Below are 23,256 nucleotides of genomic sequence, written 5' to 3'. Positions count from 1 at the left end.
TGTGCATATATTATTTTCAGCAAGAATAATTCTAATTGTGTTAAAGTAATTAATGTAATATTAATATTAAACTATAAATATTTCTGTATTCTGGTGTGTTTTTTTCATTTTATAATAGGTATTTATAGATAGATATTTCAGTCTATTATCATTATTGTTTTTTAATAACCCGATCTAGCTGTGAAGGATGAGCCGCGCTTGTTGCTTTAATTTCATTAAATGCTGCATTAATATTTATATTAAGGCAGTGGTGAAATATGGAGCCATTTACAATTGGACCTTACAGATTTATGACACCCACAACAGTCAGTTCACCACCACCCCCCCATCAAATAAGAAGGGGGGGGTCCTATACTCATCGTCATCCATGAGGACCTTTAATATAGCCGCTTAATGACTTGGACAATTATAATATATGAAATCAACGCGACATAGTCACATTTTATATTCTATTAATTACAGTCCTGTAATGTGCTAATTTTGAAAAGTCAATTCCTGCTGTCTCTTTTTGGCATGTTCTCATTTAACGATACTTAAAATCTACTGACAAAAAAATCAACTGTCAGTTGCATAAATGCTGTCATGCTCGCATAAACCAACGCATTCGTTGACATTCACTGTACAATTGGTTCCGTACATCTACAATAATTTGTAGGTTTTTGAGACAATTAAAAAAAAATGTAATTATTGTAATCCGTCAAGGGGAAATTTTGTCAGAGGCACATTTGAGCGTTATAAAAGAAGTATACTAGAACACCTGAACTTTATTCGGAGTTAAATGGGGGCTGTTGCGTGCCTATTCAGTGAATAATAAATAATCTAATATAACTATCTGTACATTTCTATTTTTTTGCAGATTCATCGGTGATGACTTTCGCTTGTGGCCACAAGATGTTACCTCGGAAATGTGAGAATTCGCGTTTAGGCTTTGCAACGAGATGCATTGGAGCTCACTTATTTGCTCTTGTTTAAATATTTCAGAACCACGTTTAAACAAGACAATGATTGTCGTTAGACTCGAGAGGATACAAAAGTTGGTCTGTTTTTACAGTTCCTTTTGTAATTGTGCTTTCCGTTTACCATTTACCGTTTTAGTTTTTAAAAATCTGATTTTAAGCGTTACGCGAATGCAACTCACTCTAACGTCACTGCTAACGTGACTTTTGTCCAATCGCCTTCGCTAGCGTAACGGGAAGCGGAATCAATTTTGTCTCTGCTTTCCCCCTAGTGTTGTGTTGAGTGTTGACTTTTTTACGAACGGAGGGAAATAAGTCGTTCCAATTCAACAGAAAAAAAACGCAAAAAACATTGTCCCCACGATACGCACACGTCAAAGGTAACCGTTATAATGCCTTCAATGTACCAGCTTTGGTTCCGTTCAAATGTCGCTGTAACATACGTCCAAAAGGGGCACCCCACCGTGAATGTAGCCCTTACGAGTGCTAGCTTCTCAGCTAGCGAGTGAGCGCCGTCGCTAACGTCAACAAAGTCGTGCTACGAGAACACGCATGTCGATAAGTTCGAAACGTGTCGCTTGTATGGACATTTCCTTCTCAAATTTTGATCTAGTCGATTATTACAACGTAGACGGCTGCGTTCGGAGCCTGCTTGCTGAGTCATTTGCTAGCTAATGAAGCCGGTTTAGCTCACTGTCGTCGAAGCTGCATTGTAACAAATGACATTAGTCATTCAACTGCGACTGAAATAAAACACTGAAGTTGTGCGTGATTCATTAGTGTTATGTCATTGTTTCTCATTTACAACTAAGTTGCAAGCACCTGTAAACCGTATCTCCCATTGGCTTGTGTTTACATATTGATTTTGTCTTATTTTTAGGGGCAGGAATAAGATTCAATATCGCCATCTGTCAATGGGAAAGAGGTGAAAATGTTTAGCTTCGAGGGCGATTTCAAGACAAGACCCAAGGTGTCACTCGGGGGAGCCAGTAAAAAGGTACAGTGAAAGTAGTGGACTTTTCCAGAGATGACAAATTCAGGTTGTCATAATATAAAGCAACAATACCACTTTAAGTCATTTCAAAACTTGAAAAATAAATGTGACCTGTACAAAGCAATTGACAAGTCTTCCCGAGGCAGGAAGTAGAAATAACAGTGGTTGCACAAGTGTGCACACCCTCTGATAACTACATTTCACTAAGTGCCTTGATTAACCACAAGTAAAGTTCAGCTGTTCCAATAGTTAGTATTTTTTATGCAACAAAAGCCTGACATTTGAACAAGGATGTTTTTATATCTAGTGTTAGGATTGTAGCTTTTCCTTCACCGTAAATTGCGCTTTTTTTGTATGGTTTTCCCAGGAAGCGAAAGCATCACTGCTGCATCGAACTCAAGAAGAAAGAAGAAAAAGAGAGGTGACTTAATTTCTTGTGCAGTGTTTTTTTTTAAAGATGATTCTGTTTCCATCAACCTAAAAAGCATGACCCTAATTGCCTGAAGAGTTTATTTATATTTGTGTCGCACTTATTTATTTTTCCTCAGGATGATAGAAAACGACTGAAAAATGCCATCATCATTCAGTCGTATGTACGCGGCTACCAAGACTTGAAACGACAGGTAGCCAAGTCAAGCCAGTCAAAAAAAGACTTCTTGCAATCATCATAATCATCTTTGATTTCGAAGTACTAATCTCCAAAAAATATTTGTTCTGCTATCTTGTTAATTGACTTTTTTTATAAAAATATTAACCTTCATTTTTATAATGTTATATCTTGTTGTATTATTATTTTATTTGTTTTACTTATGCTTGGTTTTAATCCTCTTTTGTGTCAATGTAGTGAAAATGATGGATACAAGGTTTTCCTAAATTTACCCCCCCCCCATTTTTTCTTCAGTACGCAATACAGAGGGCCACTTTTGACGAGTGCGCCAACCAGACACAGCACATTTTGGAAGCGCCCACTCTCAGTCTGTTGTCGAGACAGCTCATCTTTTTCTATCGACAGAGCGTGGATGCAAATAGATTGGTGAGAGGACACCTTTTATTATACTCAGCTTCCTTTGTCTCGTTACGCCACTGTTATTTTCTTGTGTGTGTTTTATTACAGATATGGCTGTGCCAGAACCTGGTGAAACACAACTGTCAGTTTGTCAAGTTGCTGGTGGGTCCGCACAGTCAGACGTGTATGTTTCAGATCAAGAGGATACTGGGTTTTTGCTGCAGGTACTTTGGCTTTGTAATGATCACATTTGCAACTAGCGTCGACACGAATAAAAAATAAATGTGTTCATTCTCGCAATATTACTTCTGTAAAAATTACCGCTTTTCATTAAGGAAAATAAAAAACTCAATTTAAAGAAAATATTTTTCCTACTAGACTCCTTCAGAACTGCTGTGACGACAGCTTAAACGTGGCCGTTCCCATGCGGATGTTGGAAATCTTCTCCTCGGAGAGAGTCTACTTGCCCGTCTTGGGCGACGCCAGCCATGTGGCGTCAACAGTCGAGCAGATTTTGCACTATATGGTTCAAAAGGGTAAGCAAGCAGTGACAGTCCCATGTAAGTGTCAACAAACAAAATGGTCACGGCATGTGATTTCTAGGACTTAACACTGAATGTTAAGTTTGATTGAGCTCAATCATTTCAAAACATTTTCCACCATTAATGTGATGGAGAAGCCTGTAAGATCATCTGAATTTTATTTGGGGTTAATAAAAGTTATTATTATTATATTTTTTTGTTATTACATATTGTCTACATTTTTTATGTTGTCAATTTTTTTAAAGTGCATATGATCTGAAGAAAAGACAATTCTACAGTAATTACATATTTATAGTCACATTTCAGGACACTCAGTCACTATTTTAAAAAATCTTTCAAAAGAGGGAAATTCAAAAATTAAAATATTAAAAGGTGTCACAAAATAGAAATTGCACGTTAAGATTTTTTTCATTGTTTTTTTTATTTTTTTTTTAATGAATATTGCTTTGTCACGTTTGTGGATTTTGTTGGATCCTCTTGAATAATGCATGGAAGGGAACATGATATATTTTGGTACTCTTTAGCTGAGCTAAAATCCATCCAGTGAATGCACAAAGCTGGTTGCTTTGGAAGTCTCATTTGTTGTTTTTCTTTGTCAGGATACTACAGGTCGTTGTACGTTTTGGTGAATCACCGCCTTCCTCCCAGTCTGGAGTACACCGACTCTCCTTCCATTCCCTTGGCAAGCACACTATTGGAGCACATCCTCAAACCTTTGCACTTCACCTACTCCTCCTGCACAGCGGGCGCCAGGTATGACAAGCTACATTTTTTTGGGGGGGGTATTGTTTTTCTCCTTGAGTCAACAGTGAAGTCAATTTACAACAAGCTGTAAACCCCCCCACCCTCAAGTCATGTTCGCTCCCCTCCAAGGAGAATACGTGACTGTTTGCCTTAAGTCGAAGACATTCTTATGAGTAAACATCGAGGGGGCTCCTTTTCTTCTTTGAAGAAAAGCAAGGCGGGCGTGAGAGGATCTTGCGTACACACATAGTCTGACAGCTCATTATATGACTTGGGGGCAATGGCGGGTGTTCGCCAGATGTGAGCCACACAAAGCAGCTCTGTTTGGTGAGATAATAGCCGAGTGGTCACTTAGCGGAGTGATCAACATGCCTCGCAGATCATAAAATCTGTACTGGGTTTTAATTCTTCATTGGTTCTCAAATTTTTGGATTGGGTTCCAGGAACCTTTTAAAGTGGAGAGTTTTTCCAAAGACCACCTTCATAATGCGCCTGAATTCTTCCATCTAACATTTCCTTGCACGTCGTCTTGCAGGCATTTTGTCTTTGCGGCCTTCACCGAGGAGTTCATTTCAGCGCCCTTCACGGAGCAGATCTTTCACTTCTTCATCCCAGCCCTGTCGGACACCCGACTGGCCTTCCCTTTCGAGGCCTTCCTCAACTCCCTCCAGGGCACCGTCACCTCTTCCCCTGTCGCTCAGAACCGTGCGCCCTGGATATTTTACTTTGTCCTTTCTGCAGGAGAGAACTGCTTAGGTGGGTCGCTATCAAGCCATCTATCTACTAATCTCCATCAAATTTAATGATGGATTGTTTAGCTGTCATCACATCGGACTTAATATACTCGCGTAATACATGTCTGGCGATATGTTGGCAGGTTCACTTTCAGAGGAAGGCCTGCTTCTATATCTAAGTGCTCTGCAGGCGCTGCTGCCTCTGTTGCCCGTGACCGAGAGTTGCAGCCGGCCCGAGATGGGGAGCGATTCCGAAGATGAAGACGATGCCGACATCCACCCGCCACCCTTGAAGGTACCATATGCACACTACACGGCGTATGCAGACAACATTTATAAACCCAAAGTGATTTTTTTTTTTCCTCCCTCACCAATTAGGATGACAGTTGCATATCCGTGCAACTGATCACGGATGAATGCGTCCGCAAGTTGGACTCCAAACAGCAGACCAACACGTTGCTCAACCTGGTGTGGAGGGACTCAGCCAGCGAAGAGGTGTTCACCATGATGGCGTCCATTTGTCACACGCTCATGGTGCAGCATCGTCTTCTGGTTCCCAAAGTCAGGTGAGCAACAGCAACCACGAAAAACCCACCAAACAATCTATCCTGTTTTATAAAATAATTTTCGGGAAGGAACCTGCTCACTTCCGTACTTGTCATTTGCATCAACTTTTGACCCAAATCAAGATTGTTCAGCCTTTTAGATTTCGGCGCTTTGCTTTTTTCAACATGAAACTGAATGGTAATTATTTTATTTTCCCAATATTAATCAACACTTAATTGCCCATTTACATTAGTGCGATTAGCAAAAGTGCATCGTGACACGTTCCCGCGCAGTAAGCAGTATTGTAAATAACGGCGCAAAGAGAGAGAAGGACGGCCATCCGTCGGCCATGCGCAGCTCGCTGGCATTTACAACCGGCGAGAGGAAGCAGAAGATGTCAGTGAAACTGTCAGCTGTGGATGAGGGCAATTACCTCTTCTCGGGGGCTGATTACATTAGGGCCAGGATGTCAGAGGTGCTGATTGCCTGCCCGTGTTTGAGTCTCCGTGCTTGGTCAACCTGCTCCAGTTAATCATTAGTAAAAGCCCCATGATTTGTATGTGTGTGGTTTACTTAAACTGCGCTCACTTAGCCCAAACCAAGCAAGTCTAAGTGTGCAGTGGGATGCGGAGAAATTAAATGAGAGGAAAAAATTTTATTGTAGCAGACATATTAAAATTTTTTTTATAATTCTCCGAACAATCACAAAATGCCTTGGCTAAATAAAATGTCACGTTTAGCCAAACTACTTAATCATAAACGCCCAATCTAACCGTGCCTAAATCAGGTAACTTGCAACCACCCCGTCTGTTGTAGCGATTGAGATACTGCGAATGATTACGACAACAGTCATGTTATGTTTCCGTGCTTAAAATTTACAACTCGAACAAGACAGTTGACTCATAATTGTAGATTTTTGCCTCTGCGGGAGAATCTCAAGTTCGCTCCATTAATGCCCTAAATTTTTTTATGGCGTCCCTCCTTTCTTCCCGCCAATTTTCTCATAAATCTTGCCCTTCGTCTTCCATCATTATTGGATATCTGTACAAAATAATTAGCTCGCCGACGAAGATTAATCACTGCGGGAGTGGACGGGATAGCTTTACAAGAGGCTAAGGGGAGCAAATTGCATCCCATCCCTGATTTACTGTGCTGATCCACTGAAGCTGGAAAAAAAAGTGGCTCTCTGAGTTTGTCTTGCCAACCTTGCGTTTTTCATAAATATCCGCAAAATCGCAGCGCGATTAAAAGCCGACTCTGAACCTCTAATAGATTTTAATTGCTTTTCTAATGATCCCTTCGCCCATCTTGTAATGCCATTTTGATGGTTAGCATTGGATATTTACTGTCGTTTAGCGACACAGCGCTACATGTGGCCTAGCAGTGGTGACGGTGCGCAATCGCTTTTGGACGCTTGCTGTGATTTTGATCAGGTTTGTAAACAAGAGTGGAACGAAAACCACACACCTAGGCGGGATTGTCACTTCAGACCTTTTGAATGAATGAAATGATCCCACCATGATTCATCATGCTGCTGTTGTTTTTTTTTTTTTTTCTCCCCCTCCCAGCCCCTTTTGACTTTGTTTATTAGTGGTTCATTTCGTGATTGAAAAGGGGGTTTGGGGGTTCCGGCGGGCTGTAAATCAGCATGTCAGCTGGCATTTAGTGCTTTGTTTCCCATTTCAATCAAACACCCGCGCAGCTTGTTATGAGCCCGCTGCAGCACTCTCCTCCCGAGCTTCTCTCCAGAGCCTTGTAGTGCTGACAGATGGCGCGTGGCGGGCCGCGGACCATTTTTCAAGCCCTCCTTATCGAACCTTAGGTCAGCTCCAAGTGGCGGGGGGCGGGAGGGAATGTTTGAATCGGTTGATTGGAGAGGCAGAATTTGAGCAGTGCCATTTAGATGAACACATGCTCTCCCTCCCTCAGCACTTGCTGCCCTATCAAAACAAACACATCCTTATATAGTTGATGTAAAAAATCTACACACCCTTGTTCAAATCTCAGGTAGACCAAGATAAATAATTTTTGTAACCAATCACTTTCAAACTCATGTTGAATGTAGGTCTGAAATTAACGATTATTTTAATAATTGATTTTTATTTATTTTTTTATTAAAAAAAAATAATCCATGCTTATTTTGAGGGGATGAATCAAATAATCCCTTTATTAAAAAACAGGAGGTAATTCCTAATTGTCAGTGAAGAAAATGCACATTTGTAAATACTTTTATTGTCTTTTTTGGGCTTTTGCTTTTCTTCTACAGTCTGGGCATGCAATAATGGTAATAATAATAAAAGTTATGGAATGCAAGTAAATTATATTTGACAGTTGACTGAGAGGTCCTAAATTTGATGGAAGTGGTCTTTAAAAAAGATCTTAAATTTGTCTGCAGTTACTTTGTATTCTGTGCCGAGCCTTCTGGCCTACTTAGCACAATATTGTCACCTGCTCTTGTCCGCCGTGTGAAAAGCGATGCAATTGAGGAGCTTGCACAAACACACACAGGCCGTGAACAAAGAGCCGCTTCGCACCTCGGCGCCACAGCCCCGCTACTAAAGGCGAGGTATGCGAGGCACTTTCTCGGCGTTATCATGTAATTCCCCACGAGTGTGAGAGCACGTTTGGCACCGTGAGGTCACAGCGACGACCTCGCCGCGTCTCCTCCTCCGGCCTCCATTGTCTTGAACTCCCCCCTTGGCCATTAAGTTAAATGGGGCTCCAGGAGGAAGCTACAGTGGATGTTTATGACCCCCTTTCGCAGCAGCAACTAGTTTACTAATGGAAGGTGCCTCGCCTAAATAAAGCTTAATGGCTCATTTAATCTCCTTTTGGAGAAGGGAGGCCAAGAAGATTCCACGTTGGTGAACAGTGTCATTTATTTCTCGTGTGTCCTCGCTTGGTTAACGGGGCGCACAAGCAGACACATCAACGCAGAGTCGTTTTACAGTTCATCCTGCCGGGTTGTTAAAGCGCTGAATGATGAATGTTGACATTGAACGCAACCTCCCCTCCCTTCCTCTTATGTTCTCCTGCAGACTTCTGTACAGTTTAGCATTCAACGCACGTTTTCTGCGGCATCTCTGGCACCTGATCACCTCCATGACGACCAAAATGATTACTGGGTGAGCTTTTGCGGATTAAACTCTGATTGGTTCCAGAAACTGTCACATTGCGAATCTACTTTAAGGTAAACCCTGCGCTGCCGGTTTGTAGCAGCATCCTGAAATCTGATTGGATGAAAAGAGATAGTGGAAGTGCAATCAAGTGAAATTCCACCAAATTGAATGTCCACTTGTTCGCCAGTTCCATGGTTCCATTGCTGCAACTGATCTCCAGAGGCTCGCCCATGTCCTACGAAGACTCCAACCGCATCATTCCGCTCTTCTACCTCTTCAGCTCCCTCTTTAGCCACTCGCTCATCTCCGTGCACGACAGCGAGTTTTTTGGACACGAAATGGAAGGTCGTTGTTCTCCCGACACACGCCACGCTCAAGACATTATTTTCAGCCGTTGTACTCAACAAGCTTGCCCCCCCAACCTCAACAGGTCAGACGCAGTCCTCCATGATGCCTTTCACCCTTTTGGAGCTGGTGACTCTGTCCCGCTGCCTGAGGGACGCGTGCCTCGGCATCATCAAGCTGGCCTACCCCGAGACTAAAACGGAGCACCGGGAGGAGTACATGGCGGCCTTCCGCAGCGTAGGCGTCAAGACCAACACGGAGGTGCAGCAGCGCATCCAGGCCGAGCAGAAACGATGGGTGCAGCTCTTTAAGGTCAGTTGCGTGTACTTGCAGAATATCCTTACACACAGACACAGGTGGCAAAAATACTCACACTCTGCTTGGCTCGCCTTTTTGAGCAGTTATTCACATACACTGTAAAAGTATTGAAAAATCAATTAAATAGAGCAACCAATTCATAGGCAACATCCCACTCACCGTTGGCTTCTCAAACCACAAATAGTTATGTTGTGCAGCGAATAGCTTGGAGAAGGTTCCTCTGGAAAAAAATTGCAAATAAGTGAAATCATGTTTCGTGAACTGTAAACATGGGAGGGATTACCGTTCTCTACGTTTATTTCCTTAAGTGACGCTAATAAGCACAATAAAAACAAGCAGGTGTAAATTTATTAGGAAACAGATTTACATGTGCGTCGTGACCTGCGCTTTGGTGGAAATCAAGCATAAACGAATGAATGGGCAAATACGAGGAGGAGCGTCTGTAAAGGTCATGCGCTGGCTATTTACCAAAAGGAAATGAGGTGGAAAATATGTCTTTTTTTCCCCTGCCTGTAATTCCACATCTTTCGCTCTAATTACGCGACCTTGTCGCTTTCTGCCGAAGGTGGGCGAATACCTGCGGAGCCAACGGGGTTGATTTTCATAAAAGATCCGCTCAAAGGCCTCTTGTCAGCTAAAACGACCCATTAAAGAAGTGGGTAGCAGGGAAAGTGCATTTTCCAAATTGAGCGGTGGGATTTACAGTCGCTTTAACGCCGCTGACCCCTAACACGCTAATGTTTGCTTGGTGTCATCAGCCGTTCCTCCCCATCTTTTATCGTCCCCATTGTCGAGCTATCTATTTAATTGAAAGAAGCTAATTGAATGAAAATGATCAACTAAGCTTGTATTAATATTGCTAATGGAACTTTCTTCTTGGCCATGTTTGGAGAACCATGTCATGCCGGAGTTTGGGAAAGGCCCATTAAGGCTCGCACTTAACCCGATGGGCTGATTAAGGAATGCTTATTCATTCTGGGAGTCAGGGGCGAGGCACGCTCCGAACCCATCGCCATTCTCCATTTACAGCGTTTTGCACTCGCTGTTATTGCCGTTGCCGTATGATTGATTGGCGTCTTATGAAAATGACGCTCTTTAGGGGAGAACTCTTCGATTTGGTCCATCCAGCCCAAGCGTGATATGCAAATTGTACCACTGTAACTGTTAATGCGGGGCATAAAGATCTCAGTGAGGTTAAACTAAAAATTGAATTTTGTTCTTTAAGGTAGAGTGCTATTCTTCTTACTTAAACACAACATTTTGTTGGTTGGTCTGCAACGGATTCAGTGCCATTTCCATTCATTTCTATGACTTTAGCTGATTTGAGATACAAGCAACCGATAGCAGTTTGACATGTCTAGGTTGCCTTGTCAAGTGGACTGAACTTCAGTGAGTATCAGAGCGCAGACACTCGCCAAATTTACCAGACTTTGGGTATCAAGTGTGCTCAAGCACGTTCTAAATAATCTTTTGTGCGTACAGAGTGAACTGACAAAATAGTCTAGTACAGGTCTTTTAGGAAGCCCGTTGACCCTGAGTCAGTGCAGCATTCTCAGGCCGACGGCTGATGTCAGCAGCCTCGTCAGTAATTAACAAGTCCTAAAAGGCAGGGCCGGACCGTTTTTCTTCTACACTCCCCATAAATGACGCACTAATGTCTTCATTCTTAAATTGCTTTTCTCCCCTAATCGCCCTTTCACTTAGGCATCCTTTGCTCCCAAAAGTACTCCGTTTGTTTTAATTAACTCCCAACATTTTTTCTGTGCTCGACCAGGTCATCACAAACTTGGTGAAGATGTTGAAGGCACGCGACATCCGACGACCCTTCTGCCCGTCGGATCACTGGCTCTCTCAGGAGGTCAACATCCGAGCTGATAAGGTACCATTTGTTAAATGAAAAGCCATTTCATTCATTAAGTTTGAAAGATATCAGCAATGATTGTGGTGGTAATGCTCGCGCCCATGTTCAGGTCACTCAACTGTACGTGCCGTCTGCCCGACATGTGTGGAGAACGAGAAGGATGGGCCGCATCGGACCCCTTCAATCAACACTGGATGGTACTGTCCATATTTTTTTAATGAAGTTAAAAGTTAAGTTTAGAATGAGCAAGTGTTAAAGATCTCACTAATTGACCCCCCCCCTCCCCATAATTGCCTATATATTTATCAAACCTGCATTTGGCAGGTTTAATGAAGGATTCCTGCTAATTTTGCCAATCCAGAATGTCCAAATGTATCCCGCCTAAATTCTTTTGGGGCATAATTGCCACCTACAGGCCTGTAGTGGAACAGCAAAGCAATTTTCCTGCCCTTTTTTTTCTCTCTAGTTTTTCATCTGTAAAAATATATTCATTTTGTACGTCATCATATTGAGAGTATCGTATAGCTAAACAGGGTCACCAAAACATAGCAAAGCCTCTCTAATAGTCAGAAAAGGGGCGTGCCCAGGTGTATGTGTGTGAGTGTGTCTGTGTGAATATGCGTTGTGTGAAAACAAGCTGATAACAATGTGTGTATGAGCTGCCTAATGTCACTGCAAGGCTGTATGGCCTCCATTCAATTAGCCTGAAAGTACCTACTGAACTCGGCCACATCTGCTCCTGCTGTTTGCTCGCTCCTTTTTTCATTTCCTCAAATGGACATCCCCCCGCACCCCTCGTCGTCCTCCCCCGAGCTGATGAACGAGCGACGTATTGACCACCCTGACGGAGGCAGTATTTCTCCTCAAAGATGGAAACCTGATGGCGAAATGCAGATCAGACTGACTAATTGAGCAGAATAATTGAGCTGGAGTGGAGGCTAAGTGAGGAGTTTTGCTATTGTGGCACCCCCCCCTCCTCCTATTTTGGCTTCACCGTCTAAATCTGGAGTTTAATAGAAAACAAACGTCAGCTTAATGGATGGATGCACTGCAGACGGATGGACAGATCAATTTAATGCAGGGGTGGACAACTGGCGGCACATGGGCCATCTACACGTATTTTACATAACAAATCGTTTACTAAAATTAGAAAATTATTTTTCCAATTTCTTGTTTTGCTGTGTTGACTTTTTTAAATTAAAGATTAAGTTCCTAGTTGAATACACAAAAAATGTGCACCTAACATTTTACATAATTTGGAATTATTTGCCTTGTACTAAAATACATTTTGTTGTATTTTTGTTTTATTTTCTGTATCTTCCCCTCTTCAGTGGGCTCTGAGCCTCCGCAGCTGACTGTGTCAGAGGAGAGACATCTGGCCATCCTCACAGAGCTCCCGTTTGTTGTTCCGTTCGAGGAGCGAGTCAAGGTAACAACAACGCTTCCCCCAATACTTGTTCAGTAAAAGCGGCCTTAAAAAGCTTAAAACAAGTATTAACTATTGAAATCAATAAAATTTTCCCTGTCATTGTAATTTTAAAATGCACCTGCTTAAAATAAAAAGTCATGTTTCAATTCCATAATTGTCTATCTGTGTCAATATGGTGTGTTAGATCTTCCAGAGGTTAATCTATGCCGACAAGCGGGACGTCCAAGGGGATGGGCCCTTCTCCAACGGCATTGTCGTCACCATCCGACGTAACTACATTTACGAGGACGCCTACGACAAACTCTCGCCAGAAAACGGTATTGAGTTTATTATTTCTTTCCTGCTACCTGCTTTGCGGTGAAGTGAAAACTGTTGCTTACACTCCAGCTTGGCAGGACGGCGCAACCGCAGTGCTGTTTTTAAAACTCTTATTCAGCCCCATAAAATGTTTATATGGAGGATCAAGGTAAAAATCAAGGTTAGCTCCTCTCCCCTCCCCCCCACTGCGCCGTGTATTGGATTTCAAGCATGGCGCGCATAATCGTGCTTCCGATTATTCTAATGGAAGGCATAAAAGGCGGAATCAATTATTTTAAGTCACTTCTTTTGTGTTTTGAATTGAAAAGGCCACCCGAGCGGGGGCCCACTCTGATTAAAAAGAGTAGTAGGCTGAAGACATGATCTAAATCATTTATAGCCGCTTGATTTACTGCCTTGCATTAATTATTCTGAAAGATCATCTTTTATGGACGTTGGTTAGAATATCCTGCGGGTCACACGTTGTTCTGGCACTGGAAGAGTTTGTGCAAAAATAAATGGTGGAAAAAATTTAACTATAAAAAAAAATATAGATATATTTATATTTTGCACATTGTGTGTCGTGACCGTGGTTCATTGAACAAGATTATTTCCATGCACTCCCAACAATCGAATGCTTGTGATCACGATGCAACTAAGTTTAGTATCAGTGAATCCAGTGTTTCTAATATTGTATTTTCTGTACAGTAACATCAAAAATATTCTTGATATTTTCTTGTAATGAATGACGCTATTAATTTTTGAGGGCGAACTTGCAATTTGAGGTTCATATATTTTGAATTAGAACCGGACTTGAAGAAAAGGATCCGAGTGCACCTGCTGAACGCTCACGGACTGGACGAGGCGGGCATTGACGGTGGGGGCATCTTCCGCGAGTTCCTCAACGAGCTCCTCAAGTCGGGCTTCAACCCCAACCAGGGGGTCTTCAAGACCACCAATGAGGGCCTGCTGTACCCCAACCCCGCTGCCGAGACCCTGGTGGGGGAGTCCTTTGCGCGACACTACTACTTTCTTGGCAGGATCCTGGGGAAGGTGAGCTCTCCAGCAGTCCGATATGGTCTCATTTTTTGGTGAGTGGCTTACCAAGTTTTGGGATTCCCAAAATGTGGTGTGAAGGGAGTTTGGTGCGGGGGTTGTGGCTTCAAAAATTCATGAAATGTTATATGAAGACGTATGAGCTGTTTCTTCTATCCAAAGAACTGCAGTGGCTTGATTTAAGAGCCACGGTGAAGTTGAAATCATTGCCAAAGCTGCCCGCGCTGTTTCTTCTATACACTGCAGTGTTTGGAGAACTTATTTAAGTAGTTGAATCAGCGCAATGCCTGAGCCTGATTGTTTGCGTGAATTGTTTTTCTGACCCTGACATCCATCCAAATTGCTTTAAATCATCCTTAATGCTGATCACGGTAGCTTGCGAAGGGCTCTCATCTCCAACCGAGACGAATTGCCTCATGACAAGAGGTCGCTGCTCAATTAGGGTTTCCATTAGCCGATGATTCCTATTCTCTTGTTTGTGTAGCCGTCGCCTTTTGGCTGGCCTTAAATCAGTGCGCCGGCGCAAACTGCACATAAATAAGCGTTCAAAGCGTGTGCTAATAGTATTTTGATCTGTTTTACAAACACATCCAGCTTTCTCCTTTATATTAAACTTTTACTGCAAGAAGACTCATGTTACGAATCTTCCTGGGACCCAAAGTTACAATCAAGCAGTCATGAAATATATTTCAATAAAAGGTAAATAAATAAAGGCCAGAAACAGCGTGGTGCACTAGCTCAGTAGAAGATAAAGTTTGCATGTCTTTTTTACATTTAAATTTGTATTTTGAACAGAATTTAAAATCTACTATTGCCTGCTTGATTGGAGGAACAATCATACTTCACCTCAGCATAATCCTTCAGAGAAATCCGATGTTCAGGCCTTTGTTGACTTTAATCGGATGAGAAGGAAAATTAGGCACAATTATCGGTTCAGGTGACATAAATAAAGTCCACTTATCAGAGCATCAATTTTGTGTATTCTCTCCAACAACACCCCCACCCCCTCCTACGCCAACGCTAATGGCTGTGGAAATAAATGTGAGTTTGACTTTCAATTAACCCTACTATAAGCTCCTCCCTCTCTCCATTAAAATGGACGTTTGAGCGGCCATTTTGCGCGGCCCCGTCGGTATTTGTTTAGTGGCCAGGATAAAAGGCAAAGCCTTTATATAGATTGGGATTGCATCACCGGCGAGGCTCAAAGGACACGAGAGATTAATATAGTTAATTAATGTCGGAGGCGTGCCATTGTTGCAGGCGGGGTGATGCATTACAGGCGTGAGTGGCTTGTCTGGTGGTGGTACTCACCCAAATGGGATTGAGCAACAGAATCAGCGGCCGCTCGTCATCCTTCTTCCTCACTTGTCCGGCCGAGTGACAGGCGGGAAGATTTAGGGCGCAAACACAAACTGAAAACTAGTTACAGTGAACCCCCGTTTTTTTGCAGGGGATGCATTCAGATCAAGATGCTCTAGGTGAAAATCTGAGGAATAAAAAACGTTTTCTTTTTGTGTATATAGTCCTACAAGTCCTGCAGGCCTTTGAAGACATTTGCACTTATTAAAACGCACTAAAACATATGAAAGTTGTTTTCACTCCAATGCTCGTTGTTCAGCAATCACAAATTTGTCTTTTTGCGTTTTTTTTAATTGGGTTGTTTGACCCTAGCCTCCATTATTTGCTGAAAAACTCATTTTCTCTGCTTTTCTGTGCTCAAGCCAAAGCAATTAGAGTGTCACATCCGCCATCTTGTGTTACTCGTATAAACCTTTTTAGAGAGGGCATCAAATGCGTGTGATGCCCTGTCGCTATCACTGTACTTATTATAACAACAACAACAAAGAATGAAATTGCAAAATATGGTCTGGGGGGCTTCCCTCTTGTTGCTGATATTTATGCTGCAGCTCTTGAAGTAGACTCTTTTCCATCATAAAAGACAAAATACTTTAGGCGTCTAAAGACACAGAATGTGCTTCTTCAACCTCCTTTTTTTACTCCCTAACGTTGAAGGTGAGCGCACCAAGCTGTGTAGGTGCCCCCCCCTTGATAGATGCTGATGCCTTTTAAAGGCATTATAATTTTATTGATCGCTAATGTTGTAAATTAAAGGATTTATTTGGCAGCCAACAGAATGCACCTGCAATGTTGTTGGCATTTATTCCACCTGATGGCGCCTCGATCTGCTTTAATTGCACTGCCACTGCACTCACTTATATTAAAACGCCCGGGGGCCATAATAATTAATTCTTAACGTCCCCAAGTCATTTTGGCACAATTTCTGGCAATAAACACTCGTAAATAAAGTAAGTGGCATTGGGAGGGGGGAGTTATTTTTTTCTTTTTTTCTCTTTCTTTCTTCCCGTCCATAAACTTGGCCTCTTCCCGGCACGAGTGTTATTGATGGGTTTCAAGGGGCCACGCGACACATATGGTCCCCAACGAGCGCTGGCCACCGGCGAAATACTAAGTGGATTATTTTGCATAAAAAATAGACAATGTTTGAAGTTGCGCAATTAACCCGTGTTTAGAAAATAGCCGTGATTTACGACTCCGTGCGTGTGTGTTTAAGATGCATGCATTATGGAAATCCTCTAGATTTATAATCCATTTAGCTGATGCGGTCAGGGTTTTTAGCGCTATCATTTATAAAGAGACGCATATTTTAGCGCCTCCAATGGGCTCCTTTTTCGGGCTATCCCAGTGCATTAGCTTTGGGGTTTTATGAGCCACCTGCCCGACGCTGCTTCTTAATGGCGTCTCAGGTCAAGGTGAGAATTGGCATTTATAAAAGTTTGAGGCGGCCCGAGTGGACGCCGGGCGCGCTTGAGATGGATTGTGTTTTGCTCAGTCGCGCTGTTTCGCGAGCAGATTTACGATCTTATCACTGAAAAAAATCGATGAGTTTTGATGTATTGCGCCATCTGGTATAATACATTGAGACTTTGAAGTTGAGCGGCCAAAAGTTTTTTTTTTGTTTTTTTTTAACCATCAGTCATCATGCATCTCACTAGACTAGCAATTCTAAAATAAATATAAAGTCAATAAAACAAGGTTTCAAAAACGTGAAAATGTTTTCGCTGGTTCTTCTTAAAATAAAGAAAGAATGAATCGGCATTTGTGTGTGATTTGGTTCGCCAGGCTCTGTACGAGAACATGCTGGTGGAGTTGCCCTTTGCCAGTTTCTTCTTGTCCAAGTTGTTGGGCACCAGCGCCGACGTAGACATCCACCACCTGGCCTCTCTGGATCCAGAGATGTACCGGAACCTTCTCTTTCTCAAGAGTTACGAGGACGACGTGGAGGAGCTGGGTCTCAACTTCACGGTGGTTAACAATGATCTGGGAGAGGCTCAGGTGACATTTCCTATATTCTAGAAGTTGTTCACTTAAAAAAATAACAGGCAAAATATTTGACAGTTTTACAATACTTTGTCCTTGAGTATTTGTTTAACTTTATCCCAAAGACAAAATGTGTTGTTTTTTGTTTTTTTTTGTGGGCTCTCCAATGTGGCCCGTGACCAAAATTAATTTGATCAAAAAAAAAAAGAGAGCAAATATCGGCCAATTACAATCAGTCGGGCGATTAATCGATCTGGTCTAATCCTGTCAAATATAAGTTGCATTTCCAAAACAGACTTTTTCTAAGGCTGTGTTTGGGATGTGTGCGCATCATAGAGAAAGCACAAAAATATACGAGTTGGTGAGTTTTTTCCCGCAACAAGCCAATGTTAGGTTCCACAGGTGTCTTCTATCCCGCTGTCACACAGTCACATTTGATGCCGTTAAAAAAAATATTTTCCCCGTGGTCAGCGTAAGTGGCGAGCACACACGCAGCCATCCTGTTGACCATCTCACCTGACACCACCTCCTCTCAAGACAATCTCAGCACGCCTGACAGAAGCAACCGCCATCTCTTAGGCACGTCTCGCCCCCGACGCTAAGCACCTTAACGCGTCTTATTAGCTCTCGTCAAACAGCGCCTGAAAATGGCCGAGTCGCAATGCGGCTTCGGCAAACACGATAGGGGGGGGAAAACAATTTGCGAAAGATTAGGCACACACCCGGGAGCAGCCTGCCCTCCATTTGCCCCCCGGCGAGATAGCGAACGGACAGATAAGATCCGTAATTCTCGTACATTAGCACATAATAGCACTCTCCGCCGTGCGGAGGGCCCAAAAATCTCAGCAACAACTTTCATTCCTGAATAATCTGACTCAACTCATTGTGAAGCTTATCACAATGCGGTTTTTGTTGGACCACGTCAGAGAGGCCATGATTCAACTCTGGTATAATGTCTGACTGCTGAGTAAATAACCTGTCCAAAGCATCTCGGTCACAAGAGAAATAAGAAAATGTCATGCAGGCATCACCCAAAAAAAGAAATAGCTTATTTTTTTATTTGGATTTTGATGACTTTGTTTCCATTGAGCCGATTCAACAAGTTTTAAAAAATGATATAACTTTTAATTTGGACATAGTACAAATAATTTGGGGTTTTAACTGTCCACCTCACAATTTCTCCGTGTTTAATTGCTGCGTTTAAACCTGCTCCTATTACAATCGCCATCTAAAGTGACAAACGTGAAGTGCTATTTGGCGGCGACGGATTCTTGTTAAGCGCACCGGCGGCTGTTGGCCGCTCTTGTCCTCCCACAGACATTATGATGTCATCATAAACCCGCCTTTATGAACCGCGATGAGCACATTTTATCAAGCGCTAACTGCTCTAAAGCTAATGAAAAGAGAGCTCCAGGCCAAATTGTATTGGAGCAGATGTTCATTGGCCGTGCTATATTTAGCCGAGCACTTAACCGCGGGCGCACCTTTAATAAGAGTGCTGTGGGATAACATTTTAATTACCTCGCTGTGATTGAGTTCCATCCACCTTGCACAATTAGTCAACTCCTGCCTATTCGCGGTTCGCTGTTCATTTGTTCAGATTTGTAGTTTTTGTTACAATATTGTGACCAAGCTGGGCTGATAGGAAAGTAGTAATCTGTCAAGGAAGTATGATGAAGTGTGCCATTTATTTATTTTTTGGGGGGGCTATTTAAGCGTTTGCTGTATAATCAATGAAATGTCCAAAAATGTCCACGCAGGTGGTGGAACTGAAGCCAGGCGGGAAGGACATTCCCGTCACCACGGCCAACCGCATCGCATACATCCACCTGGTGGCCGACTACCGGCTCAACAAGCAGATCCGGCCGCACTGCCTGGCCTTCCGGCAGGGATTGGCCAACGTGGTCAACCTAGAGTGGCTGCGAATGTTCGACCAGCAGGAGATCCAGGTGGCTGAAACGTGAAAGGATGCCTTGTGTTAATCGCGCCATGCAACGTGGCAAAATGAAACTACCGTTATTTTTCAACAGGTGCTGATATCCGGTGCTCATGTGCCAATTTGTCTTGATGACCTGAAAAAGTTCACAAACTACTCAGGTAAGAAGTAAGAAATGTTGTCACCTCGTGACTCGTTTTAGTTGACCAAATGGGTGGTATGCCGTATGTCGTTTGCGTCTCCTTAGGTGGCTACACGGCCACGCACCCCGTCATTCAGATCTTCTGGGAGGTGGTGGAAGGCTTCACAGACGAAGAGAAGCGCAAGCTGCTCAAGTTTGTCACCAGCTGCTCGAGACCTCCTCTACTCGGCTTTAAGGTTTGAATCTATCATTTGCATCTTCGCCTTCTCTTTCTTATTCTCAACTAAAAAAAAAAAATCTAGTTTTTACAGGTAAGTAAAAATAGCTCACAGGACAGTATGTCAAATGCATACAATGGCCACCACACTAAACTGAAGCGCCCTATTAAGTGGAAACGTGGCTTTGATCTGTTTGTAATGCAAATAAGGCGATGACTTTTTTATAGCAGCCGTGGATAAGACTGGTCTGATAAGTGATGAAGTCTTATCAGCCCCGGTTCACGACCTTGCTTGGCTCGGTCTGGACAAATATTGTCATTTTTTTTTTAAGTGCGTTACAAGCTGAACTTTTGAACTTTTCACGTGACATCATTTCCTACACTGTTGCTGAATCACAGCAGCTGAGGAAAATCCAAATTGGAAGCTGCTTTGATGATTTGTCGTGCAGAATACAAAGAAAAGAAACCAGAGCTCATTGAATGAATCCACATTAAAGTGGTTGGTTAATGCTGGATGGTCTCTGAGACTGAATAAGTGGTCGTGGTCTAACGTGTTAAGCACTTTACATGACTACATTTCTAATTGTGGCCTTGAGCTAAAAAGGTTTGGAAAGTATCAACAATGTCCATTGGGATTGTATCTTTTTATTAGCCTCATTAGCTTTCTAAAAGTTTACGGGTGTCCTGTGGCAGCACGGAGGACCCGAACACTTTGAAATCCCTGCTCCTGTTACCTCCTGTCGCCACCTCCTTTTTTAATCCATTTGACTTTGGCCAGCACGCGTGAGCGGTCCTCCCTCTCCGGGCGTTAATTTGTGGCCGGCGGGGGCAATCCGACTGACCCGCCCCGAAGGCAAAGCCAGCTCCGCCTTAATTAGCTGTCGTAGAAGGAGCCCGGGATTCATTAGCGGAGATATAGTTGCTGTCAGGCAGAGCCATTTAAAAAAGATGATGGAAACTGCACTTTTTTTCCCCCTCCTTACCCTCTCCTCAGAAACGATCGCCGCCGTAACGACGCGTTCTCAATAAGCAACGATAGTTTAATACGGTAATTGTCGGAAAAATGGGGTCGTCGCGGCTGAGCCCCCGAAGAGCCATTTAATCGGGATGATAGGGTATTTGCTGACTTGAAATAGCGTGGAGGAAATCAGAGCTGCTCGTGATAGAAAGGCTCAATGTCACAGTCGGCAGATGAGACGGGGGGGGGGGGACGCAGAATAGACGACATGTAATGAGAATTCCTTGCTAGGTCAAAGAGCGACCTGCTTTCTAAATGTATCCTTGTCGAGATCAGCCTCAGGCTGAACCATTTTGAAAAAATGTTTTTCTCCTCAGTATTTCGCAATGGAACATGCGATTATTTTTTTAATGTCCTCATCACCTGCATATTTTTTAAACAAACACACCCAATAAATGAATCAGTATTACAATACTATTAGATTGATTATACATCAATGTTTTGGTCTTACAAGTTATACTCACGCTAAAATAAAGACAAATGAACCATGAATTAATATAAAAGAGCGGTTATTTGTCGACTTCCATTAGCATTGTTAACTGACTAGTCACTTTGACATCCACTGACATTTTTTTTTCTTTTTGCAGGAGCTGTACCCCGCCTTCTGCGTCCACAACGGCGGCACCGACCTGGACCGGCTGCCCACGGCCAGCACCTGCATGAACCTGCTCAAGCTGCCCGAGTTCTACAGTCAGCACCAGATGAGGAACAAGCTGCTCTACGCCATCGAGTCGTCATCCGGCTTTGAGCTGAGCTGAGACTAACCGAGTGCACTGAATTTTCCTGTGTTTATTATTATTTTTTTTGTGGGTGTGTGTGAGTGTGTGCGCATGTTTGCTGAAAACGTTGAGAGACGGGACGACCGGCTTAGCATTAAGAGGACGTAGCCGCTATTTTAAAAAATACAAATAGTTATTTTTTTTCTCTCTTTGTTTTTTTTTTTTTTTTAATGCTGTCAGTTAATTTAAAGTTGGCTCGTCAGGAAACAAAAACAACAAATGGCCATTTTCAATTGCACAACACCAACTCAACAGTTGAAGCTTTTGCAATAGTATTATGGTCTTCTCACTAATTTACTCTAATGCAGTAGTAAATTTAACATTTGTTAGAAAAAAACTGGGTAGGGAACTAGTCCATACATGGACATTCAAAATACAAGTCATTGCAGTCATATTCTTTCTCCTCTGCGAGGACCAAAGAGAAGCTGTTCCACATTCATGAACAGCATATCCGTACGTCTTTCTCATCGAGCATCTAGTTGGCCAAGGCGGGCAGCAGTATAATCATTCAATTTGGTGCAAAGTTTGACCCAAAAAAAAGTCAATTCTTTTTACATCATTACCTTAAGTACAATATTTTAGATTTGTTTTTTCTGCGGTAAAAAATAAAAATATTTGTGGAGGTTGGAATGCATTGATGGCATTTCCTTTCATTTCAATGAGGAAAGCTGATTTGTGATATGAGTGATTTCAGTTACCAGTTTGGTCACCATTCTACAACAATATTTTGGTCTGGAGTTAGTGTGTTACACAACCAACTTTTTTCAACTAAATTTAGCCGAATTGTGACGTAACAGTGCAGCTAATTTACTTGCTTTTCGCAGTTTCCTGTTGTAGAAAACTGGCCGCGGAGCCCTAAACCAAGGCGGGTAGTGCCGAGCAGTTGAAAAGCGACATTAGCACTTTGTTGTGTATATCTTTTTTTTCCCCCACCAAAGATGACGTGGCATCATATAGATTAAAAAAAAAAGGCAATACATGAATAGAGGGACTGTGAAGTGTGCGCCATGACGGCATTCATTTTGTGATTTCTTAAAATATTCCTTTTGTGTCATAGCCATGGCAACCAACGTGTGCAAGCTTTTTGATTTATTCAGCAAGACGATGGATTTGTGAATATGTACATGTTCTCTTGTATGATTCATTATTTCTTCAGTATTTGTACAGGTTTCCTTTGTGTGTGTGTGTGTGTGTGTGGATGTGCGTGTAAGGGAGTGATTGTGTCACGTGGTTAAAATTGTTTGGTGAAGCAACAACAGAGTGTATGGAATTGAATAAATCTACTTTTCTTTTTTCAGCTTTTTTTCCTTGTTGCTGGTCATTTCAATTAATGGTGGTGACATAAAGCAAGGAAGGAGAAAAAAAGTAAGATTCGTAATGGCTCTTTATGGCCTCTTGACATATAATTAAAGAAACATCCAGTTAAGAAACACTGAGCAGAACTATTCTGGCCTTGAGATGCATTACCGCTCCGGGCGCAAATTAAGCTTGTGTGCGTTTGTCATAAATCCACTTGCAGCCATCCATCGCTTTTCTGGACTCATGCCATCTCCTCCTCTCCTCGACAACATCTCATATCTCAGGAGCCCCCAAACCTTCACCGCTTGCAACTCAAAGTAGTAATTGGGTCTTAAAAAAGCCGACTTGTCATTGAAATGAGGGATTCATCTCAATTACCCCGAGATTTATTCCGGACTATTACTTGATGATGGATTATAACTGACAACGTTAATGTGGGATGCTGTGAATCATCTGCGGAATCTAATACACTTTAGCCCGCTTGTGAAAGCATTTTGAGGGCAAATTAAAGCCTTAGTCTTTGTTTGTCTTCAGCAAAACTTCACAAAGTTCCTTCCTTTAAAAATCAACTGATAGAAG

The 23,256-nt window shown here is 42.5% G+C and overlaps 1 protein-coding gene across 1 annotated transcript; it reads left to right on the top strand.

Moving 5' to 3' along the window:
• The first annotated feature begins 1,203 nt into the window (after positions 1–1,203).
• On the top strand, positions 1,204–22,687 carry ube3c (ubiquitin protein ligase E3C). The gene is made up of 24 exons (XM_088283448.1): positions 1,204–1,336; positions 1,837–1,953; positions 2,318–2,371; positions 2,499–2,573; positions 2,852–2,983; positions 3,065–3,180; positions 3,335–3,492; positions 4,098–4,251; positions 4,778–4,998; positions 5,120–5,271; positions 5,355–5,542; positions 8,561–8,647; positions 8,829–8,986; positions 9,072–9,298; positions 11,079–11,183; positions 11,275–11,362; positions 12,497–12,594; positions 12,779–12,911; positions 13,697–13,944; positions 17,089–17,301; positions 19,047–19,235; positions 19,317–19,383; positions 19,470–19,600; positions 21,187–22,687. The coding sequence occupies exons 2-24, from the start codon at positions 1,888–1,890 to the stop codon at positions 21,355–21,357; spliced, it is 3,231 nt and encodes a 1,076-aa protein (XP_088139574.1). The 5' UTR covers positions 1,204–1,336; positions 1,837–1,887; the 3' UTR covers positions 21,358–22,687.
• Positions 22,688–23,256: the final 569 nt, after the last annotated feature.

Source organism: Idiotropiscis lumnitzeri, chromosome 19, assembly GCF_059441095.1.
Source record: "Idiotropiscis lumnitzeri isolate Australia: NSW breed Sydney's pygmy pipehorse chromosome 19, RoL_Ilum_1.0, whole genome shotgun sequence".
Classification (NCBI taxonomy): domain Eukaryota; kingdom Metazoa; phylum Chordata; class Actinopteri; order Syngnathiformes; family Syngnathidae; genus Idiotropiscis; species Idiotropiscis lumnitzeri.
The sequence above is the reverse complement of the archived record's forward strand: the minus strand, read 5'-3'. Positions and strand labels throughout refer to the sequence as shown.

Bases quoted from the DNA above. Each gene is read 5' to 3' on its own strand.
- ube3c (XM_088283448.1), top strand. From the start codon at position 1,888: ATGTTTAGCTTCGAGGGCGATTTCAAGACAAGACCCAAGGTGTCACTC. The intron at 11,363-12,496 runs GTACTGTCCATA...TCCCCTCTTCAG, and splicing joins CCTTCAATCAACACTGGATG to TGGGCTCTGAGCCTCCGCAG. The intron at 19,236-19,316 runs GTGGCTGAAACG...ATTTTTCAACAG, and splicing joins TCGACCAGCAGGAGATCCAG to GTGCTGATATCCGGTGCTCA.